Source organism: Pipistrellus kuhlii, unplaced genomic scaffold (genome assembly GCF_014108245.1).
Source record: "Pipistrellus kuhlii isolate mPipKuh1 unplaced genomic scaffold, mPipKuh1.p scaffold_m20_p_3, whole genome shotgun sequence".
In the NCBI taxonomy this organism is placed as follows: Eukaryota; Metazoa; Chordata; class Mammalia; order Chiroptera; family Vespertilionidae; genus Pipistrellus; species Pipistrellus kuhlii.
The window spans coordinates 91,619,359-91,641,179 of NW_023425529.1; the positions used below are offsets into that span (position 1 = coordinate 91,619,359).

At 39.7% G+C, this 21,821-nt stretch overlaps 1 protein-coding gene across 1 annotated transcript in view; it reads right to left on the reverse strand.

Moving 5' to 3' along the window:
* The window catches only part of RNF17 (ring finger protein 17), a 158,478-nt gene that overhangs the window by 58,246 nt on the left and 78,411 nt on the right, over nucleotides 1-21,821 (reverse strand). The window contains exon 17 of the mRNA XM_036455598.2: nucleotides 4,884-5,037. Coding sequence (XP_036311491.1) covers nucleotides 4,884-5,037 — 154 coding nt within the window. The remainder of the gene's footprint in view (nucleotides 1-4,883; nucleotides 5,038-21,821) is intronic.

Consider the following 21,821-nt stretch of genomic DNA (forward strand, 5'->3'; position numbering starts at 1 on the left):
GCAGTCCTGGATTGTGAGAGGGATGTCCAACTGCCCGTTTAGGCCCGATCCCACCTCAGACATCCCTCGAGGAGTCCCAGATTGGAGAGGGTGCAGGTTGGGCTGAGGGACAACTCCCTCCTCCCCTTGTGCTCCCGTGCCTGAATTTTGTGCACCGGGCCACTAGTATAATGATATATAATTATGGAATTTTCAAAATTTATTTTAGGATATTGTGAAAAAGCAAGTGGAGACAGACCTCTATATCAATCTAGTGTCTATATTTTAAAAGATATCAAAGAAAACTCTGAAAGATTCAAATACAATAAAGTTTGAATAAAGACCAACACAACCTGGCTGGTATAGCTCAGTGGTTGAGGGTCAAACCATGAACCAAAAGGTTATGGTTCGATTCCCAGTCAGGGTACTTGCCCAGGTTCAGACCTGACCTCCAGTAGGGGCAATGATGATATTCTCTCATTCCTGATATTTCTTTCTCCCTCTTTCTCTTTCCCTCTCACCTCCTCTCTCTGAAGATTAATGAAAACATATTTAAAAAATAGACCAAACACAACTGACCTTAGAAAAACTCACAATACACAGTTGACTTCAGCTTCTCTAAGAACACGTATACAGTGCTACTAACCTTGTTGCCATAATTTTCAAATTTAAGGACTGATACTATATATGCTTTCAATATGGGAAAAATACAGGCTTTCTTTGCTCCTTAACAGAAGTGAAAAAGGTCGAACAACACAAGTACTCAAGATAACATGTCAAACAACTTAAGCCCTTTGGTAACTGAGGTGACGGGGGATGGGGGGGGGGGGGGAACTTCTCTCTAAAAGGTAAGGTCAGGGAACCTGTCCCCATTTCCACTGAAATCTTTATGTAGAACAGGTGTGGGGAACCTTTTATTTTCCAATGGCCATTTGGATATTTATAACATCATTCACAGGCCATACAAAATTATCTATTTAAAAATTAGCAGGCTATATTTTATCAAACATTTAATTAACTCACTCATAATGCCATGGTCAGGTCAGACCAAATCATTTTATGGGCCTTATATGGCACAAGGGCACAACGTTCCCCATCCCTGATCTAGAAGAATATTCTCAACTGTACCACTACCATTAGAACCTTACCATTCCTCAAGTTCTGAAGGAAGATGCCATTTTAAACAAAATAAGCAAAATTATAAAGGTTGGAATTTAAATCTTTTACCCAAATTATCAATCACATGAGAGGTAAGTCAGGTGACATGAGAGGTCTCAATATTTACCTATCATTTATTTTCTCTGAGGAAACAATCAGAAGATGCTCCACCAAAATAAGGGAATAAACCAAAGAGGTAAACCCTGAGATCCAGGAAACAAGGGACCCTATATAGAGAACAGTGAAGTGTATGATCAAGTGAAATAAATTCCCAGGATAACAAAAGTGCAGTAAACCTAGAGGACAAGCATTCTAATTGGAACAGAAAACAGAAGGATGTTTTCACAGTTAAAAACTAAATAGGCAAAACCTGTTTGGCTCAGTGGATAGAGCGTCAGCCTGTGGACTGAAGGGTCCCGGGTTTGATTCCGGTCAAGGGCATGTACCTTGGTTGCGGGCACATACCCAGTGGGGAATGTGCAGGAGGCAGCTGATCGATGTTTCTCTCTCATCGGTGTTTCTGTCTCTCTATCCTTCTCCCTTTCTCTCTATAAAAAAATCAATATATTAAAATATAATTAAATAAAATGTCCATACTACCCAAAGCCATATATAGATTTAGTGCAAGTCCTATTAAAATACCAATAGCATAGATCAGAGATCTAGAACAAACACTCCAAAATTTATATGGAAACAAGAACAGACAAATAGATCAATGGAACAGAACAGAGACCCCAGAAATCGGCTCAAGCTGTTATGCTCAATTAATCTCCGATAAAGAAGGCAAGAATATACAATGGAATCAAGACAGTCTCTTCAATAAATGGTATTGGAACAACTGGACAGTAAATGTAAAAAATGAAACTAGACCACCAACTTACACCAAACATAAGAATAAACTCAACATGAATAAAATATTTAAATATATGTCGTGAAACCATAAAAATCCTTGAAGAAAACATAGGCAGCAAAATATCTGACATTTCACACAGCAAAATTTTCACTGATATAATGCCTAGTGCAAGAGAAACAAAAGAAAAAATAAACAATTAGGACTACAAAATGAAAGGGGAACCCACAATATGGGAAAAGATATTTGTCAATGATATATCTGATAAAAGGTTAATATCCAAAATATAGAGTACTCTTAGAAATCAACAAAAGGAAAACAAATAAACCAATAAAAAATGGGCAGAAGACCTAAACAGACACTTCTTCCAACCAGACATACAAATGGCCAAAAAACATGAAAAACTGCTCAACATTACTAATCATCAGAGAAATGAAAATTAAAACAACAATGAGATACCATCTCACACCTGTCAAAATTGCTGCTATCAATTAATTAACAAACAAGAAGTGCTGGGGAGAATATGGAAAAAAAGGAACCCTAATACACTGCTAGTGGGAATGCAGACTGGTACAAATACCAGGAAAATCAGTGTGGATTTTACTCTAAAAATTAAAATGGAACTGCCATTTGACCCAGTGATCCCACTTCTAGGAATATACCTTACGAAGCTTGAAACACCAATCAGAAAGAACATATGCACCCCCATGTTCACAGCAGCGTTATTTACAATAGCTAGGATTTGGAAACAGCCCTAGTGTCCATTAGTAGATGAGTGGATAAAGAAGCTATGGTACATCTACACCATGTAATACTATGCAGCAGTAAAAAAGAAGGGTCTTGCCTAAACTGGTTTGGCTCAGTGGATAGAGCATTGGCCTGTGGACTGAAGGGTCCCAGGTTCGATTCCGGTTAAAGGCATGTACCTTGGTTGCGGGCACATCCCCAGTAGGGGGTGTGCAGGAGGCATCTGATTGATGTTTCTCTCTCATCGATGTTTCTAACTCTCTGTCCTTCTCCCTTCCTCTCTGTAAAAAATCAATTTAAAAAATTATATATATATAAAATATATATTAATATATATTTTTAATATGTATTTTTAAATATATATATCTTTAATATATATATTTATAAATATATAAATATATATATATATATATATATATATATATATATATATATATATATATATAAATAGAAGAGTCTTTGAAATAGTATGAAAGGACCTGGAAGAGTATTAAACTAAGTGAAATAAGCCAGTCAGAGAAAGACAAGTATCACACGACCTCACTCATATATAGAATTTAATTAACAAAATAAACTGATGAAAAAAATAGACCCAGAGACATAGAAGCGTGGAACAGACTTTCGAATCTAGAGGGAAGGCGGGGATTGGTTGGGTGGAAGAGATGAAACAAAGAATTTGTGTGTGTGTGTGTGTGTGTGTGTGTGTGTGTGTGTTGGGTGGAAGAGATGAAACAAAGAATTTGTGTGTGTGTGATATATATATAACCCATGGACATAGACAGTAGTGTGGTGAAGACCTGGGGCGAGGGGCAAGGGTAGGCTAGAATAGGTCAATGGGGAAAATAAGGGGACATAAGTAATACTTTCAACAATAAAGATAAAATATATTATGTATTAACTAGAGGCTTGGTGCATGAATTCATACACCAGTTGAGTCCCTGGGCCTGGCCTGAGCCCTTTCACAATCCAGGACCCCTCAGCAGATATTGGAGAGTTGGTTTTGGCCTAATCCCTGCAGGCCAAGCCAAGGGACCCCACCAGTACACGAATACGTTCATCAGTCCTCTAGTATGCATATAAGATCTTTGGTTAATCTCTTCCCACTCTCCCCCTCCTCCCTCCCCTCTGAGATTCATCAGACTGTTCCATGTTTCCATGCCCATGGTTTCAGCGTTAAGCATCTACCCTCTGGTGATCAGTGCGTGTCATAGCTACTGGCTGGTCGGCCGGTCTCTTAGGCATATAGATATATTTTAAAAGAAAAATAAATGAATAACCTGTTCTGGTTAGTGTTGCTCTGTGGCTAGAGTGTTGGCCCACGTACCCGAAGGGTCATGTGTTTAGTTTCTGACCAAGGGTATGTATCTGGCTTACAGGTTCAACCCCGAGTCCCAGCTGGGCATGTGCAAGGGGCAACCAATAGATGTGTCTCTCGCCCATCAATTCTCTCTCTTCCCCTCCTCTCCCCCCCTCTCTAAAAAGCAATGGAAAAAATATCTCAGGTGAGGATTAAAAAAATGAAAATAAAAAAAATTAAAGCTTATATATCTCAAAGTCTAAAAATGTGGGAAATTGTTTTTGAAGTATTAGGTATATGTAGCCAAAAATTAAAAGAAAAAGTAAAAAGTTGATGCAATTATTCACTTGGAATTAAATGAAGTATATTTTATGGCTTACCAATGAAAATAGTTACATAAAATATTAAGTAAAAACTGTCAGACAACTAGGAGGCGACAAAAGAGCTATAAGAGATCTAAAACTTATCTAACAAAATAAGTAAATGTAAGAAAATCTCAACAAAGTACTATATGTTATTGAAAAGAAATAACACGGGTAAATACCAAAAGAAATGGCTGAATTAAAAGTATTTGCCTTTTAGGAGAGTGGAGTGTAAAGTTGTTTAGCACTTTTTAACTTCTTAAATAAAGCAGACATTAGAAAACAAAAAAAATGATTAAATAAAATGAAATCTAAGAAGCCTCTCAGAGATTCATCTCCCAACATTATCACTAGCTTTCTAAAGACAGATGACAGATAAAATTTATAGATCTTATAATATCACTTCAAAGATTAAATTTATACCTACTCAAATGGTATCAGTTCTTAAGCATAACGTTTCCTTGTAGAAATAGTGTACAAAATTGCCTACCAATGACTTTTGCCCGGTACCAAACTCCATCTTCAAATTTGGCTACGCATGCTTGATCTTGAACTGGACAGAGGATTTCTAGATTTTCCCCATCTTCACTTTTATAGAAATCTTCAATTGTCTTTAACAGAAATAAAAAATCCAGGCTCTCTATCTAAGAAATAAAGGGATTAAAATATTGCAGTTTCATAGAAACTTAAACTTTTAATGTTGCATATAAGCATGGCTTATAAAATTAAGAAATGTTAGATAGAAATAATTTATTATAATAAAAGGGTAATATGCTAATTAGGCTGGACGTCTTCTGGATGTCATTCCGGACATCCTTCCTGACGAAGCCAGGACCGGCAGGAAGCCGTGGATCCCTGGTGCCTGTGGGCAGCTGGAAGGAAACAGCCTGGGTCCTGAGTGCCAGAGGGAAGCTGGTGCCGCAGCCAGGGGAAGGAAGGCCTACTCTTGTAAGAATTTTTGTGCATCGGGCCTTGAGTGTTATATAATTTAAATTTGAAATAACTTATTTCAGAACCATATAAAACTAGCATAAAATAAAAAAATTTAATCATATTCCTCCAGATATCTTAAATGTAGATCCTTCTAGATATTTCCTGACACTTTCCATACCTTCGTTTTTTATAAAAAAAATGACATTATACCATGCATACAATTTGACAACCTGCATTTTTAAAAATCAACTCTTACCTTTACTATTTCAGTAAGTGTTCCTATTAGTATTTCTATACCAATTTAGATTTCTCCAACTGATCAAAACTAGTATCCAATTCAAGGCTACACATATCTGGTTATCTTGGTAAGTCTGATGTAGTATTCTTTTAAAACTGATCATGTCTTATGAAAAATCTGCTACTTTTTCTGTAGAATGACCCACCTTTTGGACGTATGTGTTTATGTCTTAATGCTATTATTTAACTTATTCTTTTGCTGAGTTGGGTCTCTTCCCTGAATTTCCTAAAAGTTGAAAATTTTATCTACAGGTGTGATGGATTGAAGCCAACACTTTTTGACTAGAATATATCATAACTAAAGTTTATGAATGCACTGATTCACATATGGATTGGAGTGATGATTCTAATTCCTGCATTGTACAGTGGCCAAAGTAATTAATGTAGTACAACTTTGGTATTGTGTCCAGTTTCCTATCAACCATTCCATCTAATAGTTTTTAAGTGAATTGATAAAATATTTAAATTAATTTCAGTAGAATTTGTGAAATGGCAGCATTGTTGAATAAAAAAGAGCTTTCTATTATTAAATGGACTATTTGGTTACCTTAAATGGTAGTTCCTAAATTTCCAAAAGTACCTAAAACATAGTTCTTAAAACAAAACAAAGTCAAAGATAAACTTTTATTTATCCAAATAGCAATTCTTTTAATTATTTAAACTATTACAAATAATAGTACATATGTCTACTTTTTTCTCACCATTGACCTTCCCCTGGCTTTCCCTACCCCCTGGCACATGCCCTCACTTCCCTACCCGCCCCCCCAATTAAATTGCATCCATTCGTTATACTTATATGCATGCATACAAGTCCTTCTGTTGATCTCTTACCTTTCCCCCGCCAATTCTCCCCAGCCTTCTCCCTGTAATTTCAGTCTGATGCTTCTCTGCCTATGTATCTATCTTTGTTGATCAGGTTATAATGTTCTTTATTATCCATAAATGAGTGAGATCATGTGGTATTTTTCTTTCACTGACTGGTTTATTTCACTTAGTAAATGTTCTCCAGTTCCATCCATGCTGCAGCAAATGGCAAGAATTCCTTTTTTATAGCAGTGTAGTATTCCACTGTGAGATGTACCATAGCTTTCTAATCCACTCATCTGTTAATGGGCATTTAGGCTGTTTCCAAATCTTAGCTATTGTAAATTGTGCTGCTACGAACATAAGGGTGCATATATCCTTTCTGATAGGTGTTTCTGTTTTCTAAGGATATATTCCTAGAAGTGGTATTGGGTCAAATGGGAGTTCCATTTTAAAACTTTTGAGGAAATGCCATACTGTTTTTTTTCACAATGGCTGCATCTGTCTGCATTCTCACCAGCAATGAAGGAGGGTTCCTTTTTCTCTTCATCCTCTCCAGTATTTGTCATTTGTTGATTTGTTAATGATAGCCATTCTGACAGGTGTGAGGTGATATCTCACTGTTGTTTTGATTTGCAACTTTCAAACGATTAATGACTTTGAACATGTTTTAGTATGTCTTTTGGATTTCTGAATGTCTTCTTTTGAAATGTGTCTATTTAGATGATTTGCCCATTTTTTTTATTAGATTATCTCCCTTTTGTTGTCTGAATTCCCTGTAAATGTTGGAGATTAAACCCTTATCAGATATAACATTGGGAAATGTGTTCTCCTATGCAGTGGGCTTTCTTGTTGTTTTGTTGATGGTTTCTTTTGCTGTGCAGAAGCTTTTTATTTTGATGTAGTCCCATCTGCTGATTTTCTCCTTAGAGTCTCTTGATTGAGGATCTGTGTCTAAAGATATTGCTACAACATATGTCTGCAATTTTGCTGCCGACCGAGTCTTGTAGGATTTTCATGGCTTCCTCTCTTACATTCAAGTCCGTTAGCCATTTTGAGTTTGTTTTTGCATATGGTGTAAGTTGGTAATCTAGTTTCATTTTTTTGCATGTATCTGACCAAGTTTCCCTACACCATTTATTTATTAAAGAGACTGTTTTGCCAAAACCAGTTTGGTTCAGTGGATAGAGCATTGGCCTGCGGACTGAAAGGTCCTAGGTTCAATTCTGGTCAAGGGCATGTACCTTGGTTGCGGGCACATCCCCAGTGGGGGGTGTTCAAGAGGCAGCTGATTGATGATTCTCTCTTATCGTCGATGTTTCTAACTCTATCCCTCTCTCTTCCTCTCTGTAAAAAATCAATAAGATATATATATATATATATATATATATATATATATATATATATATATATATATATATATGTTAAAGAGACTGTTTTGACTCAATTGTATGCTCTTGCCTCTTTTGTCAAATATTGAGTATAATGACTTGGATCAATTTCTGCATTCTCTATTCTGTTCCATTGGTCTATATGTCTGTTCTTGTGCCAGTACCCAGCTGTTTTGAGAACTGTGGCTTGGTAATATACCTTGGTATGTGGTATTGTGATCCCTCCAACTTTGTTCTTCTTTCTCAGGATAGCTGTGGCTATTCGGGGTCTTTTTATATTCCAGATGAATTTTTGTAGAGTCTGTTCTAGATCTTTGAAATATGCCATTGGTATTTTAAAAGGTATTGCATTGAACCTATAGATTGCTTTCCATAGTATGGACAGTTTAATGATGTTGATACTACCAATCCATGAACGTGGTATGCTCTTTCATTTGTCTTCCTTTATCTCTTTTTTCAATGTGCTGTAGTTTTTCTAGTACAGGTCTTTTAAGTCCTTAGGTTTATTCATAGGTATCTTAATTTTTTTTTGGTGCAATGGTAAATGGGATTTTTTCATTTCTCTGTGAGTTCATTATTGGTGTATCAAAGACCATAGAATTCTGGTTGTTAATTTTGTATCCTACAAATTGCCAAATTCATCTATTAGGTCTAGTAGTCATTTTTAATGGAGTTTTTGGGTTTTTCTATGTATAGTATCATGTGAATAAGGACAGTTTTACTTTGCTTTTCCAATTTGGATGCCTTTTCTTCTTCTTGTCTGATCGCTATGGCTAGTACTTCCAGTAGTACTATGTCAAACAGGAGTGGTGAAAGAGGGCATCCTTGTCTTCTTCCTGTTCTTAGGGGAAATGAATTTAGTTTTTGCCCATTGAGTATGATGTTGGCTGTAGGTTGGTCATATAAGACTTTTATTATGTTGAAGTATGATTCCTTTATTCCCACTTTGCTGAGTTTTTATTAAGAAAGGGTGCTGGATTATGTCAAATGCTTTTTCTGCATCAATTGATATGATTATATGATTTTTATCTCTCAATTTGTTTAGTGATGTATCACACTTGTTGATTTGCAGATACTGTACCATCCTTGCATCCCTGGAATAAATCTCACTTGGTCACGGTGTATGATCTTTCTAACGTAATGCTGAATCTGATTTGCTATAATTTTGTTGAGGATTTTAGCATCTATGTTCATCAAGAATATTGGCCTATAGTCTTCTTTTTTGTGGTGTCTTTACCTGATTTTGAGATTAGGGAAATGCTGGCTTCATAGAAAAAACTTGCAAGTGTATCTTCCTCTCGAATTTTTTGAAATAGTCTGAAGAGGAAAGGTTTTAGCTTTTCTTGAGTGCTTGGTAGAACTCCCCTGGAAAGCCATCTGGACCAGGGCTTTTGTTTGCTGGAAGATTTTTTTTTTAAATATATTTTTTATTGATTTTTTTACAGAGAGGAAGGGAGAAGGACAGAAAGCTAGAAACATTGATGAGAGAGAAACATCAACCAGCTGCCTCCTGCACACCCCCCACTGGGGATGTGCCCGCAACCAATGTACATGCCCTTGACTGGAATCGAACCTGGGACCCTTCAGTCCACAGACCTATGCTCTATCCACTGAGCCAAACTGGTTTCTGCTGCTGGAAGATTTTTGATCATTGTTTCAATTTCTTTGGTAGTTATCAACCTATTCAGGTTTTTAAAAAATTCTTCTTGGTTGAGTTTTGGGAGCTTGTATTTTTCTATGAATATGTCCATTTCATCTAGGTTGTCCATTTTGTTGGAATAGAGTTGTTCATAGTATTTTTGCATAATCGTTTGTATTTCTGTGGGATAGGTTACTTCACCTCTTTCATTTCTGATTTTATTTGTATCCTCTCTCTCTACTTCTTGGTGATCATGGCTAGACATTCATCAATCTTATTTACCCTTTCAAAGAAATCAGCTCTTGAGTTTTTTTGTTTTTTTTCCTCTATGTTTATCTCCACTCTGATCTTTATTATTTTCTCCCTTCTGCTTACACTTGGATTTTCTTGTTGTTCTCTTTCTCTTTGAGTTGTAGGATTACCGTATTTTCCGGCATATAAGCGACTTTTGAAATGAAAAAAAGTCAACCAAAAATCGGGGGTTGTCTTATACGCCAAGTATATCCCAAAAAACGTCTCGATATGCCGCTAAACGAATTTTCCAACTCGATCCCGCACCAATCACTGCAAGGCTGCTTGGACCACCTCTCTAACTCAGCCAATCCAAGCAGGCTTTTTATGCATGCAAATTATACATGTTCTCTACCCGAAGCTACACTGTGTTCTAGTAAAAAGCCTGCTCAGATTGGCCAGAGTCAGAGAGGCGGTCTATTAAAAAAACAACTGGTGTTGCCTCAGAAGTGGGGGATAGTCTTATACAGCGAATATAGGTCTAAACCTATGTTTTAACTGTAAAAATTAGGGGGTCGTCTTATACACCAGAAAATACGGTAGATAATTACCATTTCTTTCATATATATGTGTGTGTGTGTGTGTGTGTATATATATATATATATGATTCTTTACAGAGAGGAAGAGAGAGGAATAGAGAGAAATATCGATGAGAGAGAATCATCCATTAGCTTCCTCTTGCACAACCCCCACTGGGGATGTGCCCGCAACCAAGGTCGAACCTGGGACCTTCCAGTCCACAGACCAATGCTCTATCCACTGAGCCAAACCAGTTTCGGCCCTTTCTTGTTTTTTGATGTAGGCCTGTAGAGCTATGAACTTCCCTCTCAGGACTGCTTTCACTGTGTCCCATAGATTTTGGATTGTGTTATCATTGTTGTTTGTTGCCATGATGTTTTTTCTTTGATCTCTCTGGTTACCCAGTCATTGTTTAACAGCATGCTATTTAGCCTCCAGGTGTTTGTTTTTTAAATTGTTTTTACTGTAGTTTTCAGTTTTATGCCATTGTGATCTGAGAAGATGCTTGATGTGATTTCTATCTTCTTGAATTTGAAGAGACTTTGACTCTGTCCCAATATATGGTCTATCTTTGAAAATGACCTTTGTGCACTTGAGAAGAATGTATATTCTGTGGATTTGGGGTGAAATATTTGGAAGATGTCAATTAATCCCATCTGATCTAGTGTATCATTTAGGATTGATATTTCTTTGCTGATTTTTTGTTTAGAGGATTTGTCCAGTGGTGTTAGTGGGGTATTAAAGTACCCTACTATTACTGTATTGCTATCAACCTCTCCCTTGATATCCTCCAGAATTTTTTTTATGTATTTGGGTGCCCCTATAAGGGGTGCATATATGTTTACCAGAGTTATATCTTCTTGATGGATTGCTCCCTTTAGTATTATGAAATGACCTTCCTTATGTCTTATGTCCTTCACTTTGAGATCTAATTTTTCAGATATAAGTATTGCTACCTGAACTTTTTTTCATTTGCATTCACCTGAAATACCTTTTTCCATCCCTTCACCATCAGTCTGTGTGATTTCTTTTTCTGAGGTGGGTTTCCTGTAGACAGCAGATATATGGTTCTTGTTTTCTTATCCACTCAGCTACCCTATGTCTTTTGATTGGGGCATTTAATCCATTTAAAGCTATTATTGATAGGTACTTGTTTGTTGCCATTTTTATTTTGTATGCCTGTGTTCCTCCTTTTCTATTTCTTTTTACAGCAGACCCTTTAACATTTCTTGCATTGCTGGTTTAGTGGTGATAAACTCCCTTATTCCCTTTTTGTCCTTAAAGCTCCTGATTTCACCCTCAATTTTGATTGATAGCCTTACTGGGTACAGTTTTCTTGGATTTAGACCCTTCCTTTGCATGGCTTTGTATATTTCATTCCATTACCTTCTGGCCTGATGTGCTTCTGTTGAGAAATCAGTCACTAGTCTGATGGGGAATCCTTTGTAGGTAACTCTCTGTCTCTATCTGGTCACTTTTAAGGGAAGTTGGGGCAATGAGGCCTGCAGGGGAGACCAAGCTGACAAGGGAGGGGAATTGGGGGTGACTGGGCCAGCAGGGAAGGGCAGTTGGAGGCAACCAGGCCTGCAAGGGAGGACAGTTAGGGGCGACCAGGCCTGCAGGGGAGGGCAGTTAGGTGTCAATCAGGCTGGCAGTGGAGTGTTTAGAGGGTGATCAGGCTGGCAGGCAGAAGCAGTTAGGGGCAATCAGGCAGGCAAGTGTTTGGAAGCCAGAGTCCTGAATTGTGAGAGGGATCCCAGATTAGAGGATGCAGGGTGGGTTGAGGGATATCCGCCCCCCACCCCTGGATGAATTTTGTGCATCAGGCCTCTAGTAGTAATAATAATACTGATTAAAAATAAAACTATAATAATTAAGAAGGTAAAATCATGTAAGAACTAAAACAAATATTCAGTTTCTTAAGTAAAAGATTAAAAAACTGTTGCAGTAGTGAAGGTCACTCACTTCCTCTACTATTGTTTGGCACACCTGTTTCATGTCAGGTAGTCAGGACATTACTGAACTTCCCTGCATTCCATAGCTCCTCTGTGTCGTAAGCTACAATCTTGTTTTCAAGCAGGCAGTACTTGTTACTCAGCCTGCCTGTGGTTGTATTTACACAAGAGTCAGTTTGTGACTCAACCCCTGATTGGCAGTGTTTCTGTATTGACATCTGGGGCCATAAGTACTCTCTACCCAGTATGTTTTCCCTGCTGCACTTAATACTGGTATGGGGGTATGGAATGCCCCAGAACTGGCTTTCTAATCATTTCTCCCTTCTCTGACCCCCAGGTTCCACAAAAACAACTTTACCCGGCCATCTCTGAGTGTTTTTATTTGGGTGATCTATGTACTGCACTTAGTAATCAAAAGCAAGAATTTAAGGGAAAAAAGAGCCAGAGTAAGTGCGTGAACTTGCCACTTTTTCGCCCCAGCACTGTTTGTGACTGCTCAGATCTCTTTGCACATCTTTTTCCCTGACACAGTGCAGTTGGTTTACTGGAAAAGCTTCAGGCTTCCTTTTTGTGTCCAGCTCAGCTATAGTTGATTTCTAGAGTCCCTTCTATCAGCAGACCTGTGGATCACCTTCCACATTTGTGGACTACACTGGTCCCAACATCCGTGGATTTTGTGGGGTGCAGACTTCCTGCAAACCTCTAGATCCCACTGCACTTGTTTCTCCCTTCAGCCTGGATCACAGACCTCACCTTTCTCTGGGAAAAATCTGACCTTTCCATGAGAAGATGCAGGGCTCATCCGAGTCTGTGTAATCGTGCTGCTTGAGACCCACTGTTTGTGGGTTCCACAACCCCTCCCCCAGCCAGCCTGGCCTCAGATCGCCCCCCACCCACAGTGGGAAGGGGGTGGGATGAGCACTAAGAATTGAGGGCCAATGGCCAGCAGTTGTGGTGGCTGGCAATGGTGGCAGCAGCAGCAGGGAGATGGGGGCGGTGCCTTCTCATCATCGGCCTGGTTTCCTCCCGCAGAAGGAGAACGGACTGCAGTTTAGGCCCACTCCCCTTGGGGCTCCCAGACTGTGAGAGGGGGCAGGCTGGTCTGAGGGACTCGCCCCCACCCCAAAGTGCATGAATTTTTGTGCACTGGGCCTCTAGTATGCATATAAGTTCATTGGTTGGTCCCTTCCCACACACCCATCCTCCTCTGCCTTCCTTCTGAGGTTTGACAGTCTGTTTCTGTTTCTGGATCTATTTTTGTGCATCAGTCAATTTTGTTCATTAGATTCCACTTATGAGTGAAATGATGTGATACTTAATGTTTGTCTGATTGGCTTATTTCACTTAGCATAATGCTTTCCAGGTCCATCTTGAAAATGGTTGAGAGTTCTTTTTTCTTTTTCTTTTTTTTTTTTAACAGCTATGTAGTATTCCATTGTGTAGACATACATTTTTTTTCTTTTTAAATAAATCTTTATTGTTCAGATTGCAAATATTTTTCTTCCCCCCCCTCCATTGCTCCCCTCCACCAGGTTCCCACCCCACCCTCTGCCCTTTCTCCACCCCCCATTGTCCTCATCCATAGGTGCACAGTTTTTGTTCAGTCTCTTCCCGCACCTCACTCCCCTTTTCCCAGAGAATTGTCAGTCCACTCCCCTTCCATACCTCTGATTCTATTATATTCATCAGTTAATATTGTTCATCAAATTTTTTAATTCCCTTGGTTTTTAGATTCACTTGTTGATAGTTACGTATTTGTTGTTCATAATTTTTATCTTTATCTTCTTCCTCTTCCTAAAGAACCCCCTCAGCAATTCATATAATTCTGGTTTAGCGGTGATGAACTCCTTTAGCCTTTTTTTATTTGTGAAGCTCTTTATCTGGCCTTTGATTCTGAGTGATAGCTTTGCTGGGTAGAGTAATTTTGGCTGTAGGTTCTTGTTATTCATCACTTTGAATATTTCTTGCCATTCCCGTCTGGCCTGCATGGTTTCTGTTGATAAATCAGCTGACAATCATATGAGTGCTCCTTTATAGGTAACAACCTGCTTTTCTCTTGCTGCTTTTAATATTCTCTGTCTTTTGCTCTTGGCATTTTAATTATGATGTGTCTTGGTGTGGTCCTCTTTGGATTCCTTTTGTTTGGGGTTCTGTGTGCTTCCTGTACTTGTAAGTCTATTTCTTTCACCAGGTGAGGGAAATTTCCTGTCATTATTTCTTCCAATAAGCTTTCAGTATCTTATTCTCTCTCTTCTTCTGGGACCCCCATAATTTGGATGTTGGTATGCTTAAAGTTGTCCCAGAGACTTCTTACACTATCTTCAACTTTCTGGATCCTTTTCTTTTCTTGCTTCTGTGGAGGAATGTCCTCTGACTCTTTGTGTTCCAAATCTTTGACTTGATTCTTGCAATCTTCCAGTCTGTTTTTAGGACTCTATATATTTTTTATTTCAGATAATGTATTCTTTATTTCTAGTTGATCCCTTTTCATATCCTCATAGGTCTTATTTTATCATCCTTTTCTAGGAAATTCTTGAAAAACCTTATAACAGTAGTTTTTAACTCTATATCCAGTCACTTTTTGTCCTCCATTTCTTTCGTTTGTGATCTTTTCCTTGTCTCGGCATTTTCGCTGCTTCCATGAGTTGGTAGGGTAGCTTTGTGTGCCAAGATGTCCTATATGGTTCAGTGGGTCAGCCTTCCAGTTACCTGAGGTGGACACTCTTGATGCACCCCTTTGTGGACTGTGTGTACAACCTTGTTGTAGTTAAGTCTTGATTGTTGTTGGTATCACTGGGAGGAACTGACCTCCAATTGACTATGAGTATCAGCTGTGTCTATGCCAGGAGTCAGCCTTATTCAACTAGTCTTGGAAAACTGCAAAAGCCTCTGTGCTCAGCTTGGATGGGGCGGAGTTTTAGAGTGGAGTCTACAGCCTTGGCTTGCCATCAGCCCCGCCCTATGAGGTTCCTGAGTCTCAGTGTTCCTTAGTGTCTTTTGGTATTCGCTGCAAGTACCTCTGAGAGAAAGGTGCCCTCAAGTTTTGCCCACTACCTGACAGTCTAGTCTCTCCCCCAATAAGCCTAGAACTGGGGTTCAGTGGAATTGGAAGTGGGGTTCAGTGCAATCTGGAGCTTTTGTCTCCTTCCCGCTAGGGCAATCCAGCGGCACAGTCAACAGTCCGCCCTTTGCGCACATTCACGTGCACACCTCCGGGCTCTGCCTTTCGCCGCTCCCCTGAGTTTTGCTTTACAGCCCAGATTCTCCCCCATATGAGCCTGGGTCCCAGGGTGTGGCCTAGAACTGGGGTTCAGTGCAGTCGTAACTGGGGCTCAGCATAGTCTGGAGCTTTTGTCTCCTTCCTGCTAGGGCAATCTAGCAGCACAGTCAACAGTTCGTCCTCTGCGCACATTCACATGTGCACCTACAGGGCTCTGCCTTTTGCCGCTCCCCTGACTTTCCGCCTTACAGCCTAGATTCCCTCTGTATGAGCCTGGGTCCCCAAGGTCTCGCCCAGGACTGGGGTTCAGTGCAGCCTGAAGCTTTTATCTCCTTCCTGCTAGGGAACGCCAACCAGGTACTCAGCCTCCCTTCCTCTCCGGCTCCGTCCTCTCCATATGCGCGCACCATGTCTCCGTACCTTAGGCTTTTACAGCTCCTCTGATTTTCCTTCTGGTTTTCTCTTTCCTTCTAGTTGTAGAATTTCCAGTCAGGCAACTTTCCAGTAGTTCTAGATAATGTCCATTTTGTATTTTAGTTGTAATTTTGAAATTGTCGTGTGAGGCTGCAGTTAGGTGTTTACCTATGCTGCCATCTTGGTTTCTCCGATAAACCACATTTTTTAAATCCACTTACCTGCTGATGCTCTCTAAATCTTAGCTATTGTAAATTGTGCTGCTATGAAATTAGGGATGCATATATTCTTTATGACGTGTGTATCTGATTTCTTGGGATCATTGGGTCAAATGGGAGTTCTATTTTTAATTTTCTGAGAAAATTCCATACTACTTTCCATAATGGCTGCACCATTCTGCATTCTCACCAGCAGTGTAGTAGGATTCCTTTTTTCTTCACATACTTGCCAATACTTGTCATTTGTTGATCTGTTGAAGAGCCATTCTGACAGGTGTGAGGTAGTAATGCTTTTTTATTTTCATCTCTCAAATGACTTATGACTTTGAGCATTTTTTCATATGCCTTTGGTCTTCTGTATGAAGTGTCTATTTAGTTCCTTTGCCCATTTTTTAACTGAGTTGTTTATTTTCCTTTTGTTAAGTTGTATGAATTCCCTATTAATTTTGGATATTAAGCCCTTGTCAGGCCCTAGCTGGTTTGGCTCAGTGGATAAAGTGTCGGCCTGTGGACTGAAGGGCCCCAGGTTCAATTCATGTCAAGGGCACATGCCCAGGTTGTGGGCTTGATCCCCAGTAAGGGGCATGCAGAAAGCAGCCAATTAATGATTCTCTTACATCAATGATGTTTCTCTCTCTCTTTCTCCCTTCCTTTCTGAAATCAATAAAGATATACTGAAAACTAATTACAATACAAACAAAACAATCCAAAATCTATGGGACATAATGAAAGCATACCCGAGAGGAAAATTTATAGCTCTACAGGCCTACCTCAAAAAACAAGAAAAAAAAAAATGGAAGTAAACCATCTAACTCTATAACTCAAAGAATTAAAAAGAGAGCAACTAGAAAAGCCCAGGGTGAGCAAAAGAAGGATATAATAAAGATCAGAGCAGAAATAAGTGACATAGGGACAAACAAACAAACAATAACAACAATAACAAAAATATATAGAAAAGTTCAATGAAACCAAGAGCTGATTCTTTGAAAGGATGAACAAGATTAATGAACCTCTAGCCAGGCTCATCAAGAAGCAGAGAGAGAGGACTCAAATAAAGAAAATCAGAAATGAAAGAGGTGAAATAACAGACCCCACCAAAATACAAAGGATTGTGTGTTTTTGTTTTGTTTTGTTTTTAAACAACATATTATAACTTTATTAGATCTTTTTCTCTACTGGCTATTTGGACTCAACTGAGGCCTTAGTAACCTACTTTAACATCTTGAAGGTGTTAGTACAGAATATGAAATCTGATTAGGTGGCACAAAACTAGTCAACTTGTTAACACCAAGTAATCAGTATCACAGATGAGGTCGTTTCCTGTTTTTATAATGATTCCATCACCCATGTAAAGGTATTGCTGCTGTAGTGCAAGTTATTATTTAAGAAAGATTTGCCAGACCAGGCATAATTAATAACAGATACCAGCCAACGCCATTTTGCAGGCTAAGTCAAAACTCTGACATATTTAGAATGAGAGAGGTAGCAAGTCTATGAAAAATTACCTTTTCTTTTGGGTCCCTATTCCTACACTGCCACACATATTCCCTCCTCAACCAACCATCTAACATCCTGACATGACCTGTGGATACTCTCCCAGTAAAAGTGGTGTTAGGATTTTGTTCAGCGCAGGGGAAGGAGTTAGATGGTGGATAAATGGACAAAGAGACAAAAGGAGGGCAGAAAGGAGCATTCTAAAACCTTCTCATTTAATAGAATGTTCTCCATAACACCTCTCACGATGTAGTTAAGAAGTTCATCTGATGATTAAAGATTAGTATGACTGAGTAAGGTGGTTTCTTGAACTACCCTCATCCTCTATTAGGTTTCCTTAAAACTCTGTGGACAACCAGGGAGGAAGCATATGCACCCCTTTCCAAATGGGAACCATGTGACTACTCCCAGAAGGTGATTTTATAACACTGGCTCCTGAGGCATCAGCCTCCCCATCAGCCACTTGCAATGGGAGGTCACAGCTACACACTTTGGAACCTGTCAGGTTTCTGAGTTCTGATATCTGAAGAGCATTCTAGTCCACTTCCACTTCAGTAAGGGTCATTGGAGTCCATGACCACAGTCAGGGTTCTACCCTTTGATAACAGCAATGGGTCTCAGTTTAATGGCCTTCTTGCTGATTCCAGCATCATGGCAGGTATTCACCACATCCATCATGTTCTTATAGGACCCAGGAGCCTCTTTCAAAACCAGTTTGGGTGAGGCAACACGAATTGCAATTCCCATATCTGCCAATTTGTCTAAGACGTCCTGGAAATCCAAGTTATGTCAAGATTTTGCTTGGTACAGTGCTCGGCCTGCTCCAAGGCAGGTTGTCCCAAAGCTCAGTGCCAGTAAGAACGTAACTACAGGTTCCCATGGTGCCACCAATGAGCACTGGTTGTCCAGTGAGTTGCTAATCAACAGCAATGAGGGGATAGTGAGGAGGGAAAGCATAGCCTTCTCTCAGTGACCAGTTCACTCCATCTCCAAGGCCTCTTCCAAGTCTTTGTGCACTAAGAGGGTCCGCTCCTTTCCTTCCACCACATGCTGTTCCACTTTGGCGATATTGTGAGAAATATCATAAATGACGTGTAGGTCCAAGTCACCAGGGGTTGTGTTGAATACCTTGGCAAAAGTCTGACGCGTTAAGAAGGTCATGGAAAAGCAGTTGACCCAGGCATAGTTCCCAGCGGCTGCCATCCCCTTTAGGTAATCCTGACCCTCTGGAGAAGCGATTCGAGCACAAGCCAACTGACGGTCATTGACTATAATCTTGTCTCTCTTCATGGACTTTTCCATAGCAACCAGGGCACCTGTGGCTACTTGGTGGCCCAAGTCTCTGCTTCCACTGTGGATCATCACACACACCTATCCTTTATGGCCGATGCCCATTTTCTTAGCAGCATACTCATTGAAAGTCTCATCTATGACTTGGATTTCTGCATAGTGGTTACCTGCTCGCAGAGTCCCCAACTGAGGAAGGCCTCTTTTCTTGGCCCTCGCAGAGACATTGGGGTCAGCTTGCAGCATCCTTCCAACTCCGCTTGTCTTCAGCCCAAGCATAGCCTTCTCTCAGCGACCAGTCCATGCCCATCTCCAAAGCCTCTTCCAAGTCTTTGGCATTCATTGGGACACCTTTTGATCTCACCCCAAAGGAATGTGGTCAAACATAGCCTGGGCATGTTGCTTCTTCACAGGCTGGACATCGCTTTCATCTAAACAAATTCTTAGCAAGCGGACACTGCAATTGATATCAAATCCGACACCACCTGGGGACACCACTGCTTCAGCATCATTCATGTCAAAGGCTGCCATATTCCCAATAGCAAACCCATACCTGAATGGACATCAGGAAGCCCAATAGATCGATGAACAATCCCAGGCAGGGCTGCCACATTGCCGATTTGTTTCATGGCAGGCAGGAAGTCACCAACACCGCCAACTTGACACACATTCCTTAATTCCTCAAACATTAATTTTTCTAGAGCATCATTTACATAGAAAATTCCTTCAACCTGCATGTTGGGCATGAAGCCTTTCTTGATTCTCCAGCAGTTTTTTAAAAAAAATATATTTTATTGATTTTTTACAGAGAGGAAGGGAGAGAGATACAGAGCTAGAACGTCAATGAGAGAGAAACATCGACCAGCTGCCTCTTGCACACCCCCTACCGGGGATGTGCCCGCAACCAACATACATGCCCTTGACCGGAATCGAACCTGGGACCTTTTAGTCCGCAGACCGACGCTCTACCACTGAGCAAACCGGTTTCGGCTCTCCAGCAGTTTTTATAGATCTTTTCCAAGAACTGCAGCTCATCATTGTAACTGCGACTCATGTAATTGCGTTGCCATGGCAACTACGTTATCAACGCCCGGTGCCACTTTAAAGAGAGCTGCTGCGCTGTCTCGGGTCCCGTGGTCCCGAGCCACAAAGTATTGTTAAAAAATACTATGAACAACTCTACTCCAACAAACTAGTCCGCCTGGAGGTAATGGACATATTCCTACAAAAATACAACCTTCCAAAACTTGATCAGGAATATTCTAAAAATTTCAATAGGCCGATAACCATGGAAGAAATTGAAATGGTCATCAAAGAGCTTCCAGCAAACAAAAGCCTAGGACCAGATGGCTTCACAGGGGAGTTATACCAAACATTCAAGGAAGAACTAAACCTATACTCCTCAGATTATTCCAAAAAATTCAAGAGAAAGTAACACTTCCAAACTCCTATGAAGCTAGCATCACCTAATACCAAAACCAAATAAAGACAACTCAATGAAAGAGAACTATAGGCCAATATCCCTTATGAACATAGATGACAAAATCCTCAACAAAATTCTAGCAAATCAGATCCAGCAGTACATCAGAAAGATCATACACCATGACCAAGTAGGATTTACCCTGGGGATGCAAGAATGGTACAATATCTGCAAATCAATAAACGTGATAAATCATGTAAACAAACTGAAGGATAAAATCACATAGTCTTATCAATTGATGCAGTAAAAACATATGACATATCCAACACCCTTTCTTGATAAAAACTCTCAGCAAGGTGGGAATAGAAAGATCATAACTCAACATAATAAAAGCCATATATGACAAACCCACAGCCAGCATCACACTTAATGGACAAAAACTAAAACCATTTTCCCTAAGAAGAGAAACAAGACAGGGATGTCCACTCTCACTACTCATGTTCAACATAGTACTGAAAGTATTAGCCATTGCTATCAGAGAAAAACAAGAAATAAAAGGCATCCAAATTGGAAAAGAAGTAGTAAAACTGTCCTTTTTTGAAGATGACATGATACTGTACATAGAAAACTCTAAAGCACATGTGTCAAACACAAGGCCCGCGGGCCAAATCCGTCCCGCCAGGCCTTGCAATGTGGCCCGCACCGCACTGTCATCACTGCACTCCGCTGCGTTTCCATCACAATGACAGTTTATGACTGTTCAGTAAACCATTTGGCCCGCGATTTAGGCTGGATTTTAGATTTTGGCCCCTTCTCTGATTGAGTTCGACACCCCTACTCTAAAGACTCCATTAAAATTATTAGACTTAATAAATTAATTCGGCAATGTATCAGGATACAAAATTAACACCAAGCAATCTATGGCATTTTTATACACCAATAGTGAATTCAGCCACTGTGGAGAACAGTATGGAGTTTCCTCAAAAAACTAAAAATGGAACTCCCATTTGACCCAGTGATCCCACTTCTAGGAATATATCCCAAGAAACTAGAAACACCAATCAGAAAGGATATATGCACACCTATGTTCATAGCAGCACAATTCACCATAGCTAAGATCTGGAAAGAGCCTAAATGCCCATCAGCAGATGAGTGGTTTAAAAACAGTGGTATATCTACACAACGGAATACTATGCTGAAGTAAAGAAATTCTTACTATTTGCAATAACCTGGATGGAATTGGAGAGCATTATGCTAAGCAAAATTAGCCAGGCAGAGAAAGATAAATATCACATTATCTCACTCATTTGTGGAATATAATGAACAATATAAACTGATGAACAAAAATAGATCCAGAGACAGAGAAACATCAGTCAAACCGTCAAACCTCAGGGAAGATGGGGATCGGTGGGTGTAAGGGGGAGAGACCAACAGAGGAACTGTGTATATGCATGAGTCTAATCAATGGACACAGACAACATGGGGGTGGGGAGTAATGGGGGAAAGGGACATATATGTAAAAAATAAAAATTAACAAAAATTTATA